This window comes from Oncorhynchus mykiss, chromosome 14, assembly GCF_013265735.2.
Source record: "Oncorhynchus mykiss isolate Arlee chromosome 14, USDA_OmykA_1.1, whole genome shotgun sequence".
Taxonomy (NCBI): domain Eukaryota; kingdom Metazoa; phylum Chordata; class Actinopteri; order Salmoniformes; family Salmonidae; genus Oncorhynchus; species Oncorhynchus mykiss.
This window is the reverse complement of record NC_048578.1, coordinates 35957731-35983271: the sequence shown is the minus strand read 5'-3', so window position 1 is coordinate 35983271 and position 25541 is coordinate 35957731. Positions and strand designations below refer to the sequence as shown.

Sequence of the window (25541 nt, the reverse complement as noted above, 5' to 3'; positions counted from 1 at the left end):
TATAGTAACCAATAACAGTTATTAAAAAGTAAGAAATTAAGAAATATCAGAACGAGCAATATCAGAGATACTGAACAAAAATATAAACGCAACATGCAACAATTTCAACGATTTTACTGAGTTACAGTTCATATTTGGAAATCAGTCAACCTAAATAAATGTATTAGGCCGTAATCTATGGATTTCATGAGTGTGCAGGGGTGCAGCCATGAGTGGGCCTGGGATGGCATAGGCCCACAAACTTGGGAGCCAGGCTCTGCCAAATAGAATGATTTTGGTACAGGGCTTTATTACAGACAGAGATACTCCTCAGGTTCATCAGCTGTCCGGGTGGCTGGTCTCAGACGATCCCGCAGGTAAAGAAGCCGGATGTGGAGTTCCTGGGTGGAGTAGTTACACATGGTCTGTAGTTGTGAGGCAAGTTGGAAATAATGTCAAATTCTCTAAAATGACATTGGAGGGGGCTTATGGTAGATAAATGAACATTACATTCTTTGTCAACAGTTCTGGTGGACTTTCCTGCAGTCGCCATGCCAGTTGCACGCTCCCTAAAAACTTGAGACATCTGTGGTATTGTGTTGTGTGACAAAACTGCACATTTTAGGGTGGCCTTTTATTGTCCCCAACACAAGGTGCACCTGTGTAATGGTCATGCTGTTTAATCTGCTTCTTGATATGCCACACCTGTCAGGTGGATGGATTATCTTGCCGAAGGAGAAATGCTCACTAACATTCACTAAATGTAAACACGTGTGCGTACAGAACATTTCTGGGATCTTTTATTTCAGCTCATGAAACATGGGACCAACACTTTACATGTTGCATTCACTCCCTGAACTTGCTTCACGACTCAGCGCACTCGTTATTGTAGACAGCTCCATTTTGTTGTAAAACTATGACAGTAGGACAGTAATCTAGGGAAAAAACATACTTATCTTTCCCTGGGATGTGATTGAAAGGTATCAAAGACAGCATACAGTGGCAGATGAACTCATCTTCTAAAAAAGTCTCAAAATGCCATCATACTTTGCCGGGGATTGGGAACATTTTAATCTCCAAAAACGGTCTATTCTGTTTGTACTGTAAAGTGCATGAGCAGGAAAGCCAGGTGACTTCCGGGAAGCTCTGAGTAACAGGGGAGAAGTAGTGATAAGTATTTATGGAAGTGATTTAAGTACAGTCATGATCCAGCTATGAGTGTTGTCTATATTTCTTTCTTACTCTCCCTCTCACTTTCTCATTCCCATACACCCACGGGCAGATTATGCGTGTAGATGAAGACTCTGCTGGGACTGAATGGGAAGGACAACCAGTCCTTCAAGGATTCCACGATCGCCAAATATTATGAGAGGGCTTCTTAAATTTGACCTATCACCTCACTATTTCTGCATGTAACAGTAAAATCGTTGCAATATGATTGCATAAAACCGACCCGTCACCGCAGTAAAAAAACGAGAGCTCGCAATTTCAACCAATCATCACACATTTACTGCATAATGTGTCACGTCAACAAACTTTTTCCCTCTTCAGCACATTTTCGCAACAAATTGGACAAAATCATCACATATTGTCATGCAAAATGTCCAAATTTTCCCAGAAAAATCAACAATTTTTGCTCAGAAAATATCCCAAATAATCCCAGCGAAATCCTGGGGGGACTGGATAACAAGCAACATTAGCTAATTTTGTGGGGTTTTTCATCACTGGTTATTTGGATGTATGATGATTGGGCAAAGACGGTGCTTATGGTGGCTTCATGGGCTCGTGGGAAATGGGAAACTAGGAGGTGGGAAGTGGTAAGTCTGACATGATTCTGTTTATGTGCCTTTGAAGTCGGAAACAATTGCTCAACCAATAAGATTTTAGCTAGCTTGCTAACATTGCTAATAATAAAGTTAGCTAGCTTGCTAACATTGCTAATAATAAAGTTAGCTAGCTTGCTAACATTGCTAATAATAAAGTTAGCTAGCTTGCTAACATTGCTAATAATAAAGTTAGCTAGCTTGCGTAACATTGACATAAGGTCTAAGTAGCTACATTCTCCATATTGATCATTTTGTAATTGTCAAAACCAAATTTGTTGTCATCTTTTGGTTGAAAAGGTAAAAATTAAAAGGTAAAAAGTCTGCAACTCGGGTAATTCAATTTTTTCAGAGTTTCCCACTTGTGAATCCGACTTGGAGGGTCGTCCAAGTGGAATTTCCCACTGAAAACTAGGAGCTTCCGATAACTCCAATAGCACGTGAACGCAGCACGCGTGAATAATAATTGATAGAAAGGAGTAGGAGAGTTTCCTTTGGCAAAGGTGGAGACTTTTTGCTGGAACTCTCACTTTCTAACAGAGAACGAACACGCGGCTGACCAAATTACACAAGATTTTACTTCGGGGTTAACAAAGATTCCCTCCCCCTCTCTCCATCTCTCTGCCTCTCTATCGCTCGTGCTCCCCTCTCTCTCGTTACCCCAAATTCTGATCTCTCTGGCCCTCCCCCTCTACCCCCCCCCTCTCTCTCTCTCTCTCTCTCTCTCTCTCTCTCTCTCTCTCTCGTGCTCCCCTCTCTCTTGTTCCCCCAAGTTCTGATCTCTCTGCCTCTTCCCCCTCTCTGGTTCTCTCTCACACTCTTCCCCCTTTTTCTCTCTCTCTCTCTCTCTGCGTCTCTCTCTCGTGCTCCCCTCTCTCGTGTTCCCCCAAGTTCTGATCTCTGTGCCCCTTCCCCCTCTCTCTTGCTCTCCCCCCCCCCTCTCACTCGCTCTCTCTCTCTCCCCCCTCTCTTTCTCTATCGCTCTCTCTCACTCTTTCTCCCCCTCGTTCTCTATCTCTCCTCCCACCTCCTTCTCTCTCACTCTCTTACCCCCCTCTCTCCAATCTAGCCTTGCATTCCGCACCGTCTTACCGGAATGGCTCTCTCTATGGCCAGCAGAGACAGAAATAGCCCAGTCACAATCGTTCACAGGGCATGCTCTTCTCCGTCGTAGTCACAAACCGGCAGGCCTCACATCTCACACACACCAGTCTCTCTCTCTCTCTCTCACTAAGGTTCAAACTGTTATAACAGTGGAATACTACATCTGATATGGTTGTACAGAAGGCCCTGCATGTTGTATCTTTGTTTCAATACTGGCTCCCCTCATATCGTAACATGATTGTAACATAAAAAAAGGGGAGTATTCACTCTGGTGGTGGTGGCTCCTCTGCATGCAACCTGGACTCAGAGGTAGACGTAGCATAGTAAACATAGCTGAAATCAGCTTAATTTTAAGGTTTATGAATAAAAGTTGAAACTATGTAATTTACAGACAATGAAAATACATATTTTTTGGTTATGTATTCTATGGCCAAATTTCAACTGCACAAACAGTACATTCTCAATGAAGGAAGCATTATATCACAATTATCATTTTGTTGAATCCATTTCAAATAGCAAAGAGGAGTCAACTGCAGGGTTCTGTCATATAATATGTATCATTGCCCCCATCTCTCAAATGCACGTATGTTAGCTTTTTCCAAAGCTTTAAATCTGGAGACAATAATGTACAAAGTAGTATATACTGTACTCTATATCATCTACTGCATCTTTATGTAATACATGTATCACTAGCCACTTTAAACTATGCCACTTTGTTTACATACCCTACATTACTCATCTCATATGTATACACTGTACTCGATACCATCTACTGCATCTTGCCTATGCCGTTCTGTACCATCACTCATTCATATATCTTTATGTACATATTCTTTATCCCTTTATACTTGTGTGTATAAGGTAGTAGTTTTGGAATTGTTAGGTTAAATTACTTGTTGGTTATTACTGCATTGTCGGAACTAGAAACACAAGCATTTCGCTACACTCGCATTAACATCTGCTAACCATGTGTATGTGACAAATAATATTTGATTTGATTTGATTTGAATCACAAAATATACCACTAGACCACTTCAACTCCAGTAACATTCTCGGTAAAACAGTTACATTCATATTTTTTCTTTGCTATGACTGTGATATGTTGTCGTTTATCTACCTTACTCGAACGCACTGTCGGTAAGTCGCTCTGGATAAGATTGTCTGCTGAATGACCCAAATGTAAATGTAAAACCAAACACTGGCAGGGCATGCTGGGTATTATTCTAATGAGCTCCGCCCCCAAACAAGTACACATTTGGTTGTCCGGAACAGAAAAAATCTGAATGAATCATGAACGTCTAGGTTATGTTTTACAAGTTTGAACAGCACAGTACAGTATGGTGTAGTTCAGTGCAGTACAGTCCGGTAAATAACAGAGTTTAATTCAGTAGAGTACAGTACAGTACAGTTTAATTCAGTAGAGTACAGTACAGTACAGTTTAATTCAGTACAGTAAAGTTTAATTCAATAGAGTACAGTTTAATTCAGTACAGTAAAGTTTAATTCAATAGAGTACAGTACAGTTTAATTCAGTAGAGTACAGTACAGTACAGTTTAATTCAGTTGAGTACAGTTTAATTCAGTAGAGTACAGTTTAATTCAGTAGAGTACAGTACGGTATAGTTTAATTCAGTAGAGTACAGTACAGTATAGTTTAATTCAGTAGAGTACAGTACAGTATAGTTTAATTCAGTAGAGTACAGTACAGTATAGTTTAATTCAGTAGAGTACAGTACAGTACAGTTTAATTCAGTACAGTACAGTACAGTTTAATTCAGTTGAGTACAGTTTAATTCAGTAGAGTACAGTTTAATTCAGTAGAGTACAGTTGAATTCAGTAGAGTACAGTACAGTACAGTTTAATTCAGTAGAGTACAGTACAGTACCAAAACAAATTTGAACCAATTATAGACATCAATACTTGGGCCAAATATAGGCCGGTACGGACCGAACGCCTGTGGATGCGGTCCGGACTGGACCATATATGAACCAAACATACACGTCTATGTTTGGGCCAAATTAAGGCCATTGACGTTGAGATGAAGGCCGGACCACACCAAAAAAAGACCTCCAAAAAATGGCTAGACCAGACAATAGTGACTGCAGCCCGGAAATCAGTGAGTTCCTGCATGTGATCATTCCTGCATCTGCAGGAACACCCCCACTCGAGCATCCCATTGGTTCCCACTCAAGCACCCCATTGGTTCCTGACACCGGTAGGCAGTGTCCTTCGCTCTCGCCTGACGAACACCGGGCCTCACCATCATTAACAGAACTTCGTGAAAACAGTGCCCGACAGGCGGGACAAACATAGTACATGTTGTCTCTCCTGCTGTGTACTGTGCTGTGTGCCTGGCGGGGACACTGTCTCCTGGTGTACGGCTAGCTAGCTATCGTTGTCACCCCTGCCCCTTCTTCGGTGGGTTTTACCTTATTTTTAAAAAACCTTTATTTAACTAGGCAAGTCAGTTAAGAACAAATTCTTATTTACAATGATGGCCTACCCTGGCCAAACCCTCCCCTAACCCAGACGACGCTGTGCCAATTGTGCACCGCCCTATGGGACTCCCAATCACTGCCCACATGCAGGAACGCCCCGATATTCAGGCTGCAATTCTACCCTTCTCTGAATTGACAAGACCAAAAAAAGACATCTAAAGACTGTCTGTGCTTAGTGTGTATACGGAGCGTACAGAAAACCACACAGCACGTGTGAATAGGTTGTTTACATATTTGTTTGTTTATCATAACACCGTTTTTATCCTGCGTTAACGGGCTCCCTGTTAGAAAGGGGGAACTCTTTTGACGCACCGCCCGTGAGCACCGCAGTTATTACGTGAGCTCGAGGACAGGGAATTAGACAGCTGGCCGTTTCAACACCGGGCTAAACGCAACCGATAAAAACGGGATAGAGGAGGTCAGGACTGCAGCGGGGTTGATTTGGATCGTATTAGTTCGGTAAAAGAGGTGAGTTTGGGTTTTGCTTTGTAGTGAATTTTCTATAGGGTCAAATGCTCAACAATATAGACTAAGATAATGTTGGCGCAAGTCATGTGAAGACAATAACGGAGCTATAACGGTTTGTTCAGGGTATTATTAGCCCAGCCCAAGTCCATGATATGAGAATAATAGACAGACAGACAGTTCCATTTTTACAAACCAAGAATCTAAAGTTTTAAGAACAACATAGAGAAAAGGATGTTGTAAATGTAAAGGTAATGGATTGAGCGAAGACATGAGTCATGTTTATCATTGATGTCCATTGTGTAAACAGTATAATTCAAAATTGTGTGTTTTAAACAGAATTCAAACAAACAAAAAAGTTATGCTTTATGAATAAAAAGTTGTATCATTTTGGGGTGGGAGACTGAGAGATGGGGTGTGGTCGTGGACATGATCTGTGGATATAGCAGATGATTGGATCGAACCGTGCTTGATGGATATTTTAGCAGACTAAACACTGCCGTGGGCTTATTAGAAACATATTCTCACTAATGGAGAAACTGTCTGAAATTCTACAATTGACTGCAATACTGTGTGCTTATGCCAGAGGACAGCTTGTCCTCACTGAGTGTTTCTCCCGTGAAATATATTGTTACTGAGAATCTAAATGACTTACATCTCATTTGGAAACAAATTTATAAACCAAACTAGTTTTTTCATCTACTGTAGAATCCATCGTCATAGACCATGTGGGTTTTAGTTCTAAATTGAGATGATACAAAACAGTTCCAACAAGAATGTGAGAACAAGTTTGACCTAACCCTACCTTTGTAAAAGTAGATGTTTCTTTATTAAATGTCCTTTTCTCTACCTCACCAGATGCTAAGGCCTATGGTACCACTCTGAAAGGGAACACTGTAGCCATACTGAACCGCAGGGGAAGAGCAGCCAACATGTTTCCTGTGGAAAACGTGGCTATGCTTTAACCACTAGGCCATAAGCCAACAACCCTACAAGTAATCCAATTCAAAATGGCCTCCTTGGTCCCCCTCATGTCTTCTCCCTGCATAATCCTATAGGAATCTGTGGCAAGCCCACTAGTGACATTTATTATCAAACAGTATTTTGACTTTCCAATGCAGTCTTCTCTGGTGCAGGTTCTGTGGATGGTGTTGTGCTGAAAGAGCAGAAACCTGACCATCACCCTTCAATGACATATCAAGTATATTTTCATTAGCCTATGGTCCAATAGCATCTCTTTGTTCATCCAGCCACACATGCTGTTCACTATCATATCATATTCACATTGACAATTAGGATCGATAAGATGGCACAGCCAGAAGAGGACTGTCTACGCCTAGGAGCCGGGTTCCTCCTCTTTCTAAGGAGTTTTTCATGGCCACTGTGCTTGCATGGCTTGCGCTCAGTTTCTGTATATCGTTTGTCTCAAGGACTTTGTGACAACTGACGGTTGTATAAAGGGCTCTATAAATACATTTGATTGGTTGATATTGATACCATCTTAAACATCATGTCACCACATTTCTCTGTTCTCGTTTCTGCTTCACATATCTTGTCTTGCAGGTCGATTGTTTCCTGCATATCCTTAAAAGACCAAATATGGGAATGGTAAGTCGATGTCATAATCCTGTGTCTGCCATTCTCTCAGTGCTATGTGTAGCTACAGTATAGCTATAAGGATAAACGTATCCTGTTCCATAATGACTGTATGATAATGATGCAAAGACAAAGGAGGTGTCAGATGAGAATCATTCATTCGCTAGCAGCAGTCATCAGCCCTGGGGCGTCTGTTTATTGTAATGGCAGCAGGCTAGTATAATGTGTCCCTCTTCCCTCTGGCAACCTGGACATGATATTGACAGACACACAGAGAGAGCTCCAGAAGGCATATGACAGCACTTACTTCTCTATCTTATTATACCTAGCCTCGGACACCCAGGTTCCGCTCACTTAAGTCCAGTCAACAAGAGGAGATTTGCAAGAATGGCCCTGCTAGACGATCTAATATCAAAACCATGTCTAAGGATGGCCCTGCTAGACTATCTAGTATCAAAACCATGTCTAAGGATGGCCCTGCTAGACTATCTAATATCAAAACCATGTCCTTTTTGGTTCTGCTGGATCTGAGGGTTGGAGCATGGTACCAGCTACACCAGAGTAGTGGGTTTGATTCATACCACTGTTCATGACCTCTGCACTCCACCACCCTAGCTGCATTACCATGCCAAAACACCCAACCACAAGTTGGCCATAGCACAGACGGACTGGTGCCAAGGATAGTGCAGTATCTGGATGAATGTAACGAGCAGCCAAGCACTGCTGTAGTGTAAGCTTTATCAACCAAAACGAATAGCTCTGGTAAGTCACTTGTATCATCTGAAGATAATGTGATTATCTATGTTCCACTAGTTATTTGCTGCCTGAACAGTCTGTTTGCTGAAAGGACCGTTGCTATGGGCCCATTGTTTTGGTCCTGTCGCTATGTGGGTGGGACCTCCCGGCTGTCTTGGGGAGTGATAGTCTCTATGGTAGAGCTGTAGTAAGGCCACATCTTGAGCATGTGCAGTGGCCTCCTTGGCTGTCTGGCTGGCTGGATTTCTGGGTAGGAAACGTTGGCTGTGTGCCTCAATGCAGCAGAAAGAATCTCCACAGAAACAGCAGCTGAACGGATATGTGTCTCACATACAGGATAAAGAAATAAATGAACACGGGTATTTTACACACTACATGTTTGATTGAACTGCAGCCCTGGCGGCTGCATTGTGTTTTATTGTTTCTGTGTTGATTGGAGGTCGGCTTCTCTGAAGCCGTGTCAGACCCCTGCAGAGTGAGCAGGGCTGTGTGTGTGTGTAACCTGACTCCCTGTTCCTCCCTCCTACACACACTGCTGTTCTGGAGGGTGCAGCTGTAGGCAGGGGGACAGACCGGTGTCAGCTGTCTGTCTGTCTGTCTGTCTGTCAGCCCTCTGCTCAGGGCACTGCAGCCACAGCCCCTTCCTGCCCCATGTACACCTACACAGCCAATTCCTGCCCCCTGTACACCCACACATTCCTTCATGCCCCCTGCACACCCACAAATCAACTTCATGCCTCCTGTACACCCGCACAGCTACTTCCTGCCCCCTATACACCCGCACAGCCACTTCCTGCCCCCTGTACACCCACACATTCCTTCCTGCCCCCTGCACACCCACACAGCCCCTCAAAGGCCGTAACATTCTCCTACACAGCCCACACACACACCCATGGCCCCTTACACGGCCCCCCACTCCCCTGTGACTTTAATTAACCTTGGGATAGGCCCAGAGTAATTCCTGGCCCCTCGTTCATTCTTCTGTGCCCAACTAGTCATACCCAGCATCCAGTTGGCTCAATCAACCCTTTTCCCCCTCCTATGAAACTGATTGTTGTGAATAAGAATGTGTTCTTTAACAACTGACTGAAACAACTGAAACTGTGCCCCTAACAACTGAAACTGTGCCCCTAACAACTGAAACTGTGCCCCTAACAACTGAAACTGTGCCTCTAACAACTGAAACTGTGCCCCTAACAACTGAAACTGTGCCCCTAACAACTGAAACTGTGCCCCTAACAACTGAAACTGTGCCCCGGGCCATTGTCGTGAATGAGGTTGGTAAAAGGTAATGAATGTTCTTACAGGGGTTCCGAGGCACAGTAACCGATGCTCCAGACTTCGATGCCAGCGCAGATGCTGAGACTCTCTACAATGCCATGAAAGGCATCGGTGAGTAACAATGTAGCTACACTTCGTGTCCACTGTAGGGCAGGGGGACACTAGCCTGGTAAAAAAACAAACAGAACACTGCACACCTTTGTTTCAGTTTACTTCAGTTTTGTCTAGTTTATTAACCAGGCTAGAGATACACAACTCCAACACCAGTATTCACAACTGCTTGGAACAGGGATGTCCAACCCTGTTCCTGGAGAGCTACCCTTCTGTAGGTTTGAACTCCAACCGTGTTCCTGGAGAGCTACCCTTCTGTAGGTTTGAACTCCAACCCTGTTCCTAGAGAGCTACCATCCTGTAGGTTTTAACTCTAACCCTGTTCCTAGAGAGCTACCATCCTGTAGGTTTTAACTCTAACCCTGTTCCTAGAGAGCTACCATCCTGTAGGTGTGCACACTAACCCTGTTCCTGGAGAGCTACCCTTCTGTAGGTTTGAACTCCAACCCTGTTCCTAGAGAGCTACCATCCTGTAGGTTTTAACTCCAACCCTGTTCCTAGAGAGCTACCATCCTGTAGGTTTTAACTCTAACCCTGTTCCTAGAGAGCTACCATCCTGTAGGTGTGCACACTAACCCTGTTCCTGGAGAGCTACCCTTCTGTAGGTTTGAACTCCAACCCTGTTCCTAGAGAGCTACCATCCTGTAGGTTTGAACTCTAACCCTGTTCCTAGAGAGCTACCATCCTGTAGGTTTGAACTCCAACCCTGTTCCTGGAGAGCTACCATCCTGTAGGTTTTAACTCTAACCCTGTTCCTAGAGAGCTACCATCCTGTAGGTTTTAACGCTAACCCTGTTCCTAGAGAGCTACCATCCTGTAGGTGTGCACACTAACCCTGTTCCTGGAGAGCTACCCTACTGTAGGTTTTAACTCTAACCCTGTTCCTAGAGAGCTACCATCCTGTAGGTTTTAACTCAAACCCTGTTCCTGGAGAGACACCATCCTGTAGGTTTTAACTCTCACCCTGTTCCTGGACAGCTACCCTCCTGTAGGTTTTAACTCTAACCCTGTTCCTAGAGAGATACCATCCTGTAGGTTTTAACTCTAACCCTGTTCCTGGAGAGACACCATCCTGTAGGTTTTAACTCTAACCCTGTTCCTGAAGAGCTACCCTCCTGTAGGTTTTAACTCCAACCCTGTTCCTGTAGGTTTTAACTCCAACCCTGTTCCTGAAGAGCTACCCTCCTGTAGGTTTTAACTCCAACCCTGTTCCTGGACAGCTACCCTCCTGTAGGTTTTAACTCCAACCCTGTTCCTAGACAACTACCCTCCTGTAGGTTTTAACTCCAACCATGTTCCTGGAGAGATACCGTCCTGTAGGTTTTAACTCCAACCCTGTTCCTGGAGACTTATCATCCTTTAGGTTTTAACTCCAACCCTGTTCCTGTAGAGATACCATCCTGTAGGTTTTAACTCCAACCGTGTTCCTAGAGAGCTACCCTCCTGTAGGTTTTCACACTAACCCTGTTCCTAGAGAGCTACCCTCCTGTAGGTTTTCACACTAATCCTAATCTAGCACACCTAATTCTAACAATTAGCTGGTTGATAAGCATCAGATTAGTTACAACTGGGGCTGGACCAATAATGTACAGGAAGGTAGCTCATAGAAACAGAATAGAATCCAACAATGGTGTAGCTTTCCAGGAACAGGGTTTGGGCAGCCCTGACTTAGAAAGTTCGAAGGTCAAATATTGCTGATGATGTTACTGATGATCTTCCTCTGTTCTCTACAGGCAGCGACAAGGAGGCCATCTTGGATTTGGTCACTGGCAGAAGCAATGCTCAGAGACAGGAGATTGTACAGGCGTACAAGTCTAGCTATGGGAAGGTACAGGAAAATCACATCATAACATCCAACATCCAACATCACATCATAACATCTAACATCACATCATAACATCCAACATCATATGATAACATCTAACATCACATCATAACATCTAACATCACATCAAAACATCCAACATCACGTCTATCATCACGTTTCTGTACCTTTCCAGAGCTGGACCTGGATTGCATAGAAATTACAGTCAGTGGGTTTTTTTTTTGTGTTTATATAAACATCACTATGTATAATTTGGTGTTGAATGCTTTGAGTATCCGTTGTTACTGTGACCCACTCTATGATCTGTAGTGAATACCCGGTCAATACTGGATCAGGTAAGTAAGTACCAGCTAAAACCACGCTGTAAAATAAATCTTTACCACATATTACACAATTCAGCGTGCCCGTTTGTTAGAAGGTACAATACATTCTTAGTTAAATTCAGGACGTTAAGCTAACATTTGTTTTGTGCTAACGTTCGCTAACATTTGTTTTGTGCTAACGTTAGCTAACATTTGTTTTGTGCTAACGTTAGCTAACATTTGTTTTGTGCTAACGTTAGCTAACATTTGTGTCGTGCTAACGTTCGCTAACATTTGTTTTGTGCTAACGTTAGCTAACATTTGTTTTGTGCTAACGTTAGCTAACATTTGTTTTGTGCTAACGTTAGCTAACATTTGTGTCGTGCTAACGTTAGCTAACATTTGTTTTGTGCTAACGTTAGCTAACATTTGTGTCGTGCTAACGTTAGCTAACAGTCTGAGAATGTAGTGTGCAGCGAACGTCGGTGTCCGTTTCGGGTTCTAAACTGCCACTACAAATAATAATGTAACCCTGTAGGCTTTCTATTACATCTAGTAGGAATAGCAAAGTCATTTAAAGATTGATTATTGTCCCTTAAACCGCCACAGTTTATACTTACAAAAATTAGCTGTTTAATGTTTAAACTATAAACATTTTGGAATGTTCATCCAAATTGTTCATCATCATCTGAAATTGTTACTAAGTAACAGGTTCACCTCAAACAGAACCATTGTTGAACTCACTCAATATGGTTTACTGAGCCTTCTGCACATTCTCACAGGATAACTTCATAACAGACATGTGTCTCTTACCAATTATGTTGAATTCTTTGAGGTAAGTTTTTTCCAGTCCATTTGCTACTCACAATTCAGTGTGCACACAACACGAGAGGGTAACTTCATAACAGACATGTCTCTCTTCCCCAGAACCTGATAGACGACCTGAAGTATGAGCTGACGGGGAAGTTTGAACGCCTCATCGTCAGTCTGATGAGACCCCAGGCCTACCATGACGCCAAAGAGATCCATGATGCCATCAAAGTGAGATTCTGTAGTAGAGACCCATGATGCCATCAAATTATTATATTTAGGAAGTAAAAGAAATAGGAAAATTATAAGAATTGAGAATACCCACATCAGACACCACATACGAAATAACTGTTACACAGTCCAGTTAGTAACTTGTGCCATTCTGTATTTAATGAAATGCTTTATTTCTAAGGGGGCAGGAACAGATGAGAAGTGCCTGATTGAAGTCTTGGCCTCCAGGAACAACCAACAGATACACAACCTGGTGGAGGCATACAAGGATGGTAAGATATATTTATTCTTCCCATTAGATGGTAAGATATACTTCTTCCTCCCATTAGATGGTAAGATATATTTCCTACCTCCCATTAGAATAGATGGTAAGATATATTTCTTCCTCCCATTAGAATAGATGGTAAGATATATTTCTTCCTCCCATTAGAATAGATGGTAAGATATATTTCCTACCTGCCATTAGAATAGATGGTAAGATATACTTCTTCCTCCCATTAGATGGTAAGATATATTTCCTCCCTCCCATTAGAATAGATGGTAAGATATATTTCTTCCTCCCATTAGAATAGATGGTAAGATATATTTCCTACCTCCCATTAGAATAGATGGTAAGATATATTTCTTCCTCCCATTAGAATAGATGGTAAGATATATTTCCTACCTGCCATTAGAATAGATGGTAAGATATATTTCCTACCTCCGATTAGAATAGATGGTAAGATATATTTCTTCCTCCCATTAGAATAGATGGTAAGATATATTTCCTACCTGCCATTAGAATAGATGGTAAGATATATTTCCTACCTGCCATTAGAATAGATGGTAAGATATATTTCCTACCTCCCATTAGATGGTAAGATATATTTCCTCCCTCCCATTAGATGGTAAGATATATTTCCTCCCTCCCATTAGATAGTAAGATATATTTATTCCTCCCATTAGAATAGATGGTAAGATATATTTCTTCCTCCCATTAGAATAGATGGTAAGATATATTTCTTCCTCCCATTAGAATAGATGGTAAGATATATTTCTTCCTCCCATTAGAATAGATGGTAAGATATATTTCTTCCTCCCATTAGAATAGATGGTAAGATATACTTCTTCCTCCCATTAGAATAGATGGTAAGATATATTTCTTCCTCCCATTAGAATAGATGGTAAGATATATTTCTTCCTCCCATTAGAATAGATGGTAAGATATATTTCTTCCTCCCATTAGATAGTAAGATATATTTCTTCCTCCCATTAGAATAGATGGTAAGATATATTTCTTCTTCCCATTAGAATAGATGGTAAGATATATTTCCTACCCACCATTAGATGGTAAGATATACAGTTGACGTTGGAAGTTTACATACACTTAGGTTGGATTCATTAAACCTCGTTTTTCAACCACTAAACTAATTTCTTGTTAACAAACTATAGTTTTGGCAAGTCGTTTAGGACATCTACTTTGTGTGTGACACAAGTCATTTTTCCAACAATTGTTTACAGACAGATTATTTCACTTCTAATTCACTGTATCACAATTCCAGTGGGTCAGAAGTTTACATACAATAAGTTGACTGTGCCTTTAGACAGCATTGAAAATTCCAGAAAATGATGTCATGGCTTTAGAAGCTTCTGATAGGCTAATTTACATCATTTGAGTCAATTGGAGGTGTACCCGTGGATGTATTTGAAAGACTATCTTCAAACTCAGTGCCTCTTTGCTTGACATCATGGAAAAATCAAAAGAAAAACAGCCAAGACCTCAGAACAGAATTGTAGACCTCCACAAGTCTGGTTCATCCTTGGAAGCAATTTCCAAACGCCTGAAGGTACCACATTCATCTGTACAAACAATAGTGTGCAAGTATAAACACATGGGACCACTCAGCCGTCATACCGCTCTGGAAGGAGACGTGTTCTGTCTCCTAGAGATGAACGTACTTTAGTGCGAAAAGTGCAAATCAATCCTAGAACAACAGCAAAGGGCCTTGTGAAGATGCTGGAGGAAACAGGTACACAAGTATCTATATCCACAGTAAAACAAGTCCTATATCGACATAAACTGAAAGGCAGCTCAGCAAGGGGGAGGCTTGCAAGCCGAAGAACACCATCCCAACCGTTAGGCACGAGGGTGGCAGCATCATGTTGTGGGGTGCTTTGCTAGAGGAGGGACTGGTGCACTTCACAAAATAGATGGTATCATGAGGATGGAAAATTATGTTGATATATTGAAGCAACATCTCAAGACATCAGTCAGGAAGTTAAAGCTAGTTCACAAATAGTTATTCCAAATGGACAATGACCCCAAGCAGACTCAGTTACACCAGCTCTGTCAGGAGGAATGGGCCAGAATTCACCCAACTTATTGTGGGAAGCTTGTGGAAGGCTACCCAAAACGTTTGACCCAAGTTAAACAATTTGAATGCTACCAAATACTAATTGAGTGTGTGTAAACTTCTGACCCACTGTGAATGTGATGAAATAAATAAAAGCTGAAGTAAATCATTCTCTCTACTGTTATTCTGACATTTCACATTCTTAAAATAAAGTGGTGATCATAAATGACCTAAGACAGGGAATTTTTACTAGGATTAAATGTCAGGAATTGTGACAAACTGAGTTTAAATGTATTTGGCTAAAGTGTATGTAAACTACCGACTTCAACTGCATTTCCTTCATCTCGTTAGAAGCTGAATGTCCATCAAACGATCGATCTTGATCTTGAGCATCAGAACATGATCATAATGAGTGCAAAAAGTCACTCGTTATGACATACAGTATGACATATAATAATAATAATGATAATAATACATATTTTATAGCTCTTTCCATTACAATCTCAGAGTGCTTTAAACAACAACAACAACAACAACAACAACAACAACAACAACAACAAGACATGCAATTTTGAAAAACCCAAACAAATAGTCAATGGCTGATCATGGCAGGCAAGGTAGTTCATTAATGGCTTAGGCAGTCAGCACCAGGAGGAAGGCTAGAGTAGAGGCAGTTCAGAGATGAAACAGAGGGGGGGGGCTCACATCCAGGGGGTGTCTGACTGGTCCAGAGCTGTCCATCAGGGCACCCTGGCCCAGAGCTTCTCAGTAGTAGTCTCTGAAGTCAAACTCCCATGGGTAGAATTCGCCCACTACCGATGTGTAGCACCCACCTGGGTGAAGACACGACAGCCGCGAAAGCACCAGAAAAGCCCACTGTACATCAGTCCAGAATTGTCTACCTTGAAGCTAACCACTGAAGAAAACTGCTCAAAAGTTCAGCATCTTGTAGTGTGAAGTTTGTAATTTCCACTTGAATTCACATTTCCTGTTGCTTCCAAATTATTTTCCTGCTGTGAGAAACGGGTCAAATTAAGATTAGACATCTGTACAGCTACTGTATGACATATAACAAACACAGCATATTCCAGTGAAATACTGGTTGTATTATTAACTGCCTGTGTTGTTGCTGTCTTCAGCTTACGGCTCAGACATCGAGGAGGATGTTACAGGAGACACCTCAGGGCACTTTAAGAAGATGCTGGTGGTTTTACTCCAGGTTAGTGAATGCTATGCCAGTAGTGGATCTAATATGATTTTATTATTTGAAAGGCTGTCAATAGCTTGTTTTTCTAAGTTGAGTTTTTTTGTTTTTGTAAGTAGATATAACCAATCTGTTAACTAACTTGTTGTTGTCCTAACCAAAGCATTTGTGTAGCTGTTTAGTCAAACATTGTGTGTGTGTGTGTGTGTGTGTGTGTGTGTGTGTGTGTGTGTGTGTGTGTGTGTGTGTGTGTGTGTGTGTGTGTCTGTGTGTCTGTGTGTCTGTGTGTCTGTGTGTGTGTTTCCAGGGAACCAGAGATGAACCAGGAGTAGTGCATGCAGAGCTAGTGGAGGAGGATGCTCAGGTGAGTGTTTGAAGCAGTAGTACAGAACACGTTCACCGCAATACAAACCCACCAACTGTTTCTTCCTTTTCCCTTCCTAACCTGATCAACTCCTTTCTACCTGTCTGTAACTATCCCTTTTCAACACTTTTCAACGCTTTCAGGCGCTGTTTGCAGCCGGGGAGGAGCAGTGGGGCACAGAGGAGTCCATTTTCATTATGTTGCTGGGAAACCGCAGTGTCAACCACCTCCAGATGGGTGAGTATAACACCGGGGTACATAAACATGAGGCTGAGCGCGACAACAGTATCATGACCTCAGCCTGACCAGAACACTGGTTACATCCCAAATGGCACCCTACTCCCTACATAGTGCTCTGTCTATAACCCATAGATGTTAAAAGTAGTGCACTATGTAACGAATAGGGTTCCATTTGGAACGAATCCATTATGATGTCAGTGTGACATCTACTTGTGTTAATCTGTAATTTCTTGTCACACCCACAACACTGGTTGTATCAGGCTGCTGAGTTATGTGTCTGTGGTCTGGTCTCAATAGTCCACTGACTAGGATAGCATGCCAGGGAATGACTCCGTTCTCTGTCTTCCTCCTGCAGTGTTTGATAAGTACCAGGAGATAGCAGAGAAGCCCATAGAGGACAGTATCAAGAGTGAGCTGTCTGGGGACTTTGAAAGACTCATGTTGGCTGTCGGTACGCGTTGGACTCTTTCCTTCCGCCTGGTTAAAAATCAGACTGAACCCAATTGAAATCAAATTGAACACCGTTGAGTTCACTCACCGTCGTTCAGTGGGGTTTAATCAGGCTAAAAGATCATACCTAGTTAAGTCATCCCATGAACTCTTATTTCAACATGTCTGTCTTTCTCCTACAGTTCAGTGCATCAGGAGTGTACCTATGTACTTCGCCAAGCGCCTCTACAAGTCTATGAAGGTGAACCTCAACGGTTTATTCTTCTTTCAGGCTCAGCTGCACTCATACCAACCTCACTCTGACCAACCTCACTCTGACCAACCTCACTCTGACCAACCTCACTCTGACCAACCTCACTCTGACCAACCTCAGTCATACCAACCTCACTCTGACCAACCTCACTCTGACCAACCTCACTCTGACCAACCTCACTCATACCAACCTCAGTCATACTAACCTCACTCTGACCAACCTCACTCTGACCAACCTCACTCTGACCAACCTCACTCTGACCAACCTCACTCTGACCAACCTCACTCATACCAACCTCACTCTGACCAACCTCACTCTGACCAACCTCACTCTGACCAACCTCACTCTGACCAACATTCCCTCTCTCTCTGTCTCTGTCTCTATTTCTCTCTATTTCTTTCTTTATCTCTCACCTCCCTCTCTCTTTCCCCCCTCAATCTCTCTCTCTCTCTCTCTCTCTTTCTCTCCAGGGTCTTGGTACGCAAGACAACACTCTGATCAGGATCATGATCTGTCGTTCTGAGATAGACATGCTGGATATTCGGGAGTGCTTCCGTATGTGCTATGAGAAGTCCCTGTACAACATGATCAAGGTGATACAACTTAACTTGTCTTAAACCCATAGATGCTTTCATCCTATAGATGTTACAATGCCTCTTCTTTGAACTTCTGTCTTAGTTCTTAGTTACCTTGTCTAGTGACTGAAATAAGAGTGACTTTATGACTCTATACTTACTGTCTACCTAACTAGCTATCTAACTAGCTATCTGTCTATCTGTATATCTCCCTGTGTGTCTAACTAGCTATCTGTCTATCTGTATATCTCCCTGTGTATCTAACTAGCTATCTGTCTATCTCCCTGTCGTTCTAACTAGCTATGTCTATCTAACTAGCTATCTGTCTATCTCCCTGTCTTTCTAACTAGCTATCTGTCTATCTAACTAGCTATCTGTCTATCTCCCTGTCTTTCTAACTAGCTATCTGTCTATCTAGCTATCTGTCTATCTAACTAGCTATCTGTCTATCTGTCTATCTCTCTGAGTTTCTAACTAGCTATCTGTCTATCTGTATATCTCCCTGTCTATCTAACTAACTATCTTTCTATCTCCCTGTCTAACTATCTGTCTATGTGTATATCTAACTAACTATCTGTCTATCTGTATATATCCCTGTCTATCTAACTAGCTATCTGTCTATCTAACTAGCTATCTGTCTATATGTATGTTTCCTTGTCTGTCTAAGTAGCTTTCTGTTTATCCGTACATATCTCTGTATCTCTATCTTTTAACATGGTATCTTAATGTTCTGTCTGGTCTTCTACCCAACAGGAAGACACATCAGGAGATTACAAGAGGACTCTGCTCGCCCTGTGTGGAGGAGATGATGAGTAAGTTAGTTATTGCTGATTGATAGAGCTCATCATTACTGTGTTTTGCAGTAGTTCATGTACACCACTTGGGGGCGACATTGCTCCATCTCAATTTATTCACAGTTGGCAAATGTAATAATGCCTTTTCTGAGGAAACATTAAGCCAAGGAGCTGAAACCCAAAGCTTCCCTGAAAAGTGAGAGAATTTAGAATTAAATGTTGTCATAGTTCAGGAATGAGTCAGAGGAGAAATGCTGTTAATATATAACTCTCAAAGGGCAAGCCTGAAGGGTCCATGTCACTCATTGTCATGCCAACATCATGTTGGCATGAAGATGGCAAGAGTACAAACAGATCTGTGACCAGGCTAGTGTAGGCTAGGGCTACAGCTGGGTCGTTCCAACAATTCAAATTTGACTTGGTTAAAAATAAACTTTTGATTTCACATATTTATTTGACATTCTTTCATAAAGAGCACACGTACAACTTAATAAAAATAACATGTTTTCCTATCTCAAGAGGTAAAAATAAATAAATGACTATTAAAGTGCCAAATATAGTAGCAGGGCTGACTGTAACATAGCTGACTGTAACAGATGATGATTTCATCAGCCATAAATTCCCTTGTGTCAAAATGCTGAATTTGTTACTCTAGCAAGCCTTTATTCATATAAAAAAAATGGATTTATTCAATTCTCCATGTGGTCTATATTAAAGGGCACTTCATTTAATATAGCAGGCTTTTAAAAATGCAATGGTGCACATTTTCTACCTAAAATATCAAAGAGGAGCAAACGGCAGTAATTTGATGGAATGACGACCTGAATGACGACCTGAATGACGACCTGAATGACGACCTGGCTACTTTAGTGAACTATTATTAGTAGAGTAAACAAAGGAAAGGAACATGATGTCATGTTGAATGTGTCAGATCTCAGAATAGCATATTTTATCTAGGAAATTACCCCAGTGGGTTTTCTTTAGATATGTTGGGGAGTCAGGGATAGCTCTGGTTTTGTTGTTGGGAGGGGTTAGGGATGTGGCGGTCATGAAATTTCGGCAGCCGGTGATTGTCAAGCAAATAACTGTCGGTCTCACAGTAATTGACCTGTTAATTAACATTTAGCATCTCCTGGCTTCCACACAAGCTTACAAGCCACTGATGTAGACATTTGAAACATCTACATTTTAATAAGTTTAATATATCCATGTAATATAACTTATACCATCACAATAAATCCATTATTTATTTTAGACCGGTCAAAAGAAACATGATATGAAGAAAACGTAGTCTATTTCAGAAGAACAGAATAGCGTCGTCTGAGTTGTCCTTATGTTAGGTCCTGATCTGGCTATGCCCAATGGCTGTGGGCTACACTAGTTCATTCAGCAGACAAGATTTGCTTACAATTCCCTGGCATTATTTTATATTATTTAATAGTATGAAGAATACAATATTATATTAGGAAAGTTGAGAAATAAATATAGCAGGCCTAGCCTATAGAAAGCTGATGGTATCCTCCTCTTTTTAATAGAGGCCATCACTCTGTTTTCTCACACAATTGCAGAGCCTATAGAAATGTTGCGCAACATGAGCTCATGGGCTCTTATGAAGTGTTTGATTAGATTTTCCATAACATTTGCATTGATGTCAAAGTGATTAGCGGGACAATAGAGGGCTGAGTACGAGGCAGTTAGCAAGTTTGGTAGCCTACTTATGACCATCAGCAGCATCAGAGCTTGGAGAAACCTAATTATGGTCACATGGAATTTGACTGCCTTCATGACTCGGTAATACGGTCACCGCAACAGCCCTAGTCAGGGTTAGCTCTGTGGTTTTGTTGTTGGTGGTGTTATGTTGACTCATGGTTAGATTCAACTAGATACATTGTATTATTATAGTGTCTTTTATCTTCAGGATGCCCAGCCCAGATGGGCTTATAAACCGCTGTCTGTTTTTTGTGATTCACTGTGTTCTATACTCCTTGACTCATTGGTATGTAATTGGTCATTGCAGCCTAGCAGGAGAGTTCTTCCCAGAGGCTGCTCAGCTAGCCTACAAGATGTGGGAAACAAGTGCCACGACCAAAGTTCAGGTTCGGCCCTCTGCCCTCTGACGTCTACTCACACATCCCAAATGGCATTCTATTCAATGAATCTGTTCTAAATGGCCCTATGTAGTACACTAATTGGGCTCTGGTCAAAACTAGTGCACTTTATATGGTTCCATTTGGGACGCATATTTTTCCGCTCATTTTGGCCCTCGAAAACAGCACACTACATTTCAGAGTTGCTTATAGTATAGATTGCATGTTTGTTCTGGCTCTGGCATGCATCTCATTACCTTTACAAGGATCTCTTCCCTTGCTGTGGCCCCTCAACCCGCGGTGATAACTCTACCGTCTCTTCCCTTGCTGTGGCCCCTCAACCCACAGTGATAACTCTACCGTCTCTTCCCTTGCTGTGGCCCCTCAACCCCCTCCTCACAACATTTCACTAATTACACTGTTGAAATACAGACAGTTCCTGTTACAATGATCCTGCAGACATGGACATCCAGACACACACACACACACACACACACACACACACACACACACACACACACACACACACACACACACACACACACACACACACACTCTGATTCAGTTGTTTTCCAGGCCTCTCTCCCTCCAGGACTTCTGATCATAAACTAAATAGTGATAGAAGATTCATTGATATTTGGTTACCGTGACAACACTGAGTCTAAGAGTGTTCCTGAACTGCACATCTGTGCATGTTTGCTGCTCTGACCCTTTGAAGTCTGTCCTGTCTGTCCTGTCTGTCTGTCTGTCTGTCTGTCTGTCTGTCTGTCTGTCTGTCTGTCTGTCTGTCTGTCTGTCTGTCTGTCTGTCTGTCTGTCTCGCTGTCTGTCTCGCTGTCTGTCTGTCTGTCTCGCTGTGTGTGTCTGTGTGTGTGTACTATATCTGATTTGACCCTTGCCCCCGGTCTCATCCTCTCTTCTTCAGCTCAGACCAACCATCCGTCCTGCCAGTGATTTCGACCCGGCTGATGATGCTCAGAACCTGAGGAAAGCCATGAAAGGCTTTGGTACATAGCCTCCCATGGAAAACACATCACCTTCACTCTAACCGTCTTAATGACGTTGTTGTAACTGGTTCATACATCATGTGATATTGTATGAAACAGATATATGGAAGTGTTTGATAAAACAGGTATTTATAACCATTGTTCATGTCTTCAGGCACAGATGAAGACGTCATCATTAACATTGTGGCTAACAGGAGCAACGAGCAGAGACAGGAGATCAGACAGGCCTTTAAGTCCATCCTCGGCAGGGTAAGACAGACACCCCCAACACTCACATAGTGGCGCTTTACATTGTACTGTGAAACCCACCACATCCAAAACTCAATCTGTGTGCTAGAATGTAATGACATCATTCCAGCGAGTGGGCGATGCACAGCGGCCATTTTGTGCCTGCAGTTTCACACATGGGCCACAGATGTACACAGGATAAGATGGTGTTCTGTTCTGTGTTAACTACGACCTCTCCTATAGGACCTGATGAAGGATCTGAAGTCTGAGCTCTCTAAGAACCTGGAGAGGCTGATTATCGGCCTGATGCTGACGCCCGCTGAGTTTGACGCCAAGATGATGAGGAAAGCGATGGAGGTAGGAGGAGGTGGTGGTCAGTGTATATAATATATAGAAATGTATAGACACTGAATGTTTTTGGGGATGGTGGATCTCTCTGTGTGATACATATCTAGTAGACAAGTCTTAGTATGAGATAACATTTCTGTTCTGTGTGATACAGATTTAGTATGTTCCACAGACAAAGGACAGCCTACAGGTTCTTTCTCCAGTGGGTGGTTTGATGTTTGAGACTGATATGACAAACTATGAATAAAAACAAATGTGCCTTTCGACAAGAATGGCACAGAGGAGAGAGGAGAGGAGAGGAGAGGAGAGGAGAGGAGAGGAGAGGAGAGGAGAGGAGAGGAGAGGAGAGGAGAGGAGAGGAGAGGAGAGGAGAGGAGAGGAGAGGAGAGGAGAGGAATAATATGGCATTTGAAATGTCTTTATTATTTTGGAACTTCTGTGAGTGTAATGTTTACTGTTCATTTGTATTGTTTATTTAACTTTTGTTTATTATCTACTCCACTAACTTTGGCAATGTTTACATATGTTTCCCATGCCAATAAAGTAGAGCGAGAGAGAGAGAGAGAGAGAGAGAGAGAGAGAGAGAGAGAGAGAGAGAGAGAGAGAGACAGAGAGAGAGAGAGAGAGAGAGAGAGAGATACAGACAGACAGAGAGAGAGAGAGAGAGAGAGAGAGAGAGAGAGAGAGAGAGAGAGAGAAATTCCCATTATTGAGTCAGACTGGCAGACACAGTGTTGACCAAGGTAGGGGTTTCCATGGTGACTAAATCCAAAGATTCTAAAATGTAAATCCCAGCATTTAGAATACATGCGGTGTTTGGTTGCTCAAACAAACCAGAATGACAACATCTCATTCCTATTCCCGGGAGTCACACTAATTATTTCCATATTTTGCCAGGGGGCGGGGACAGACGAACATGCTCTGATTGAGATCCTGGTAACCAGGAGCAACGGGGAGATCCATGCCATGAACGCTGCCTACCGGGCTGGTGAGGCCTATAGCGTACTCCATCATAATAATAATAATAATAATAGCCCTCTAGTCTGTGTTTTAAGCTGTGGTTGTTGCCACACAGGCCATCACTGTTAAATAGTCACCACTAGCCAGCCTCCACCAAGTACACACCATCCTATATAACTACTGTCTATACACAGCATCCTCTATAACTACTGTCTATACTGTCTATATACACCATCATATATAACTACTGTCTATACACACCATCCTATATAACTACTGTCTATACACACCATCCTATATAACTACTGTCTATACTGTCTATACACAGCATCCTATATAACTACTGTCTATACACACCATCCTATATAACTAATGTCTATACTGTCTATATACACCATCCTATATAACTACTGTCTATACACACCATCCTTATAACTACTGTCCATACTGTCTATACACACCATCCTATATAACTACTGTCTATACACACCATCCTATATAACTACTGTCTATACTGTCTATATACACCATCCTATATAACAACTGTCTATACACAGCATCCTATATAACTACTGTCTATACACACCCTCCTATATAACTACTGTCTATACTGTCTATATACACCATCCTATATAACTACTGTCTATACACAGCATCCTATATAACTACTGTCTATACACACCATCCTATATAACTACTGTCTATACTGTCTATACACACCATCCTATATAACTACTGTCTATACACACCCTCCTATATAACTACTGTCTATACTGTCTATATACACCATCCTATATAACTACTGTCTATACACACCCTCCTATATAACTACTGTCTATACACACCCTCCTATATAACTACTGTCTATACTGTCTATACACAGCATCCTATATAACTACTGTCTATACACACCATCCTATATAACTACTGTCTATACTGTCTATACACACCATCCTATATAACTACTGTCTATACACAGCATCCTATATAACTACTGTCTATACACACCATCCTATATAACTACTGTCTATACTGTCTATATACACCTTCCTATATAACTACTGTCTATACTGTCTATACACACCATCCTTATATAACTACTGTCTATACTGTCTATATACACCTTCCTATATAACTACTGTCTATACTGTCTATATACACCATCCTATATAACTACTGTCTATACTGTCTATATACACCATCCTATATAACTACTATCTATACTGTCTATACACACCATCCTATATAACTACTGTCTATACTGTCTATATACACCATCCTATATAACTACTATCTATACTGTCTATACACACCATCCTATATAACTACTGTCTATACTGTCTATATACACCATCCTATATAACTACTATCTATACTGTCTATACACACCATCCTATATAACTACTGTCTATACTGTCTATATACACCATCCTATATAACTACTATCTATACTGTCTATACACACCATCCTATATAACTACTGTCTATACTGTCTATATACACCATCCTATATAACTACTATCTATACTGTCTATACACGCCCGTATATATGTACAGTATTTATTGATATTGCAGACGCTGATATTGCTCGTTCTGATATTTCTTTCTTTTAGTTCTGGGGGTATTGTGTGTATTGTTTTGTGTTGCTAGGTATTACTGTACTGTTGGAGCTAGAAACACAAGCATTAGATATTACTGTACGGATGGAGCTAGAAACACAAGCATTAGATATTACTGTACTGTTAACTAGAAACACAAGCATTAGATATTACTGTACTGTTGGAGCTAGAAACACAAGCATTAGATATTACTGTACTGATGGAGCTAGAAACACAAGCATTAGATATTACTGTACTGATGGAGCTAGAAACACAAGCATTAGGTATTACTGTACTGTTGGAGCTAGAAACACAAGCA

The 25541-nt window shown here is 41.7% G+C and overlaps 1 protein-coding gene across 3 annotated transcripts in view; it reads left to right on the top strand.

The window, feature by feature from the left end:
* The first annotated feature begins 5504 nt into the window (after positions 1–5504).
* The window catches only part of LOC110489191 (annexin A6), a 34461-nt gene continuing 14424 nt past the window's right edge, over positions 5505–25541 (top strand). For all 3 annotated transcript variants that reach the window (XR_005035992.1, XM_036943459.1, XM_036943458.1), the window contains exons 1-18: positions 5505–5873; positions 7434–7478; positions 9530–9614; positions 11348–11442; positions 12669–12782; positions 12964–13054; positions 16255–16334; positions 16627–16683; positions 16827–16920; positions 17279–17374; positions 17556–17614; positions 18097–18219; positions 18955–19013; positions 21013–21091; positions 22007–22088; positions 22243–22337; positions 22560–22673; positions 23562–23652. Coding sequence is in view for 2 of the 3 variants with exons in the window: in XM_036943459.1 (XP_036799354.1) it covers positions 7470–7478; positions 9530–9614; positions 11348–11442; positions 12669–12782; positions 12964–13054; positions 16255–16334; positions 16627–16683; positions 16827–16920; positions 17279–17374; positions 17556–17614; positions 18097–18219; positions 18955–19013; positions 21013–21091; positions 22007–22088; positions 22243–22337; positions 22560–22673; positions 23562–23652 (1423 nt within the window). In the remaining variant the exon portion in view is untranslated. The remainder of the gene's footprint in view (positions 5874–7433; positions 7479–9529; positions 9615–11347; positions 11443–12668; positions 12783–12963; positions 13055–16254; positions 16335–16626; positions 16684–16826; positions 16921–17278; positions 17375–17555; positions 17615–18096; positions 18220–18954; positions 19014–21012; positions 21092–22006; positions 22089–22242; positions 22338–22559; positions 22674–23561; positions 23653–25541) is intronic.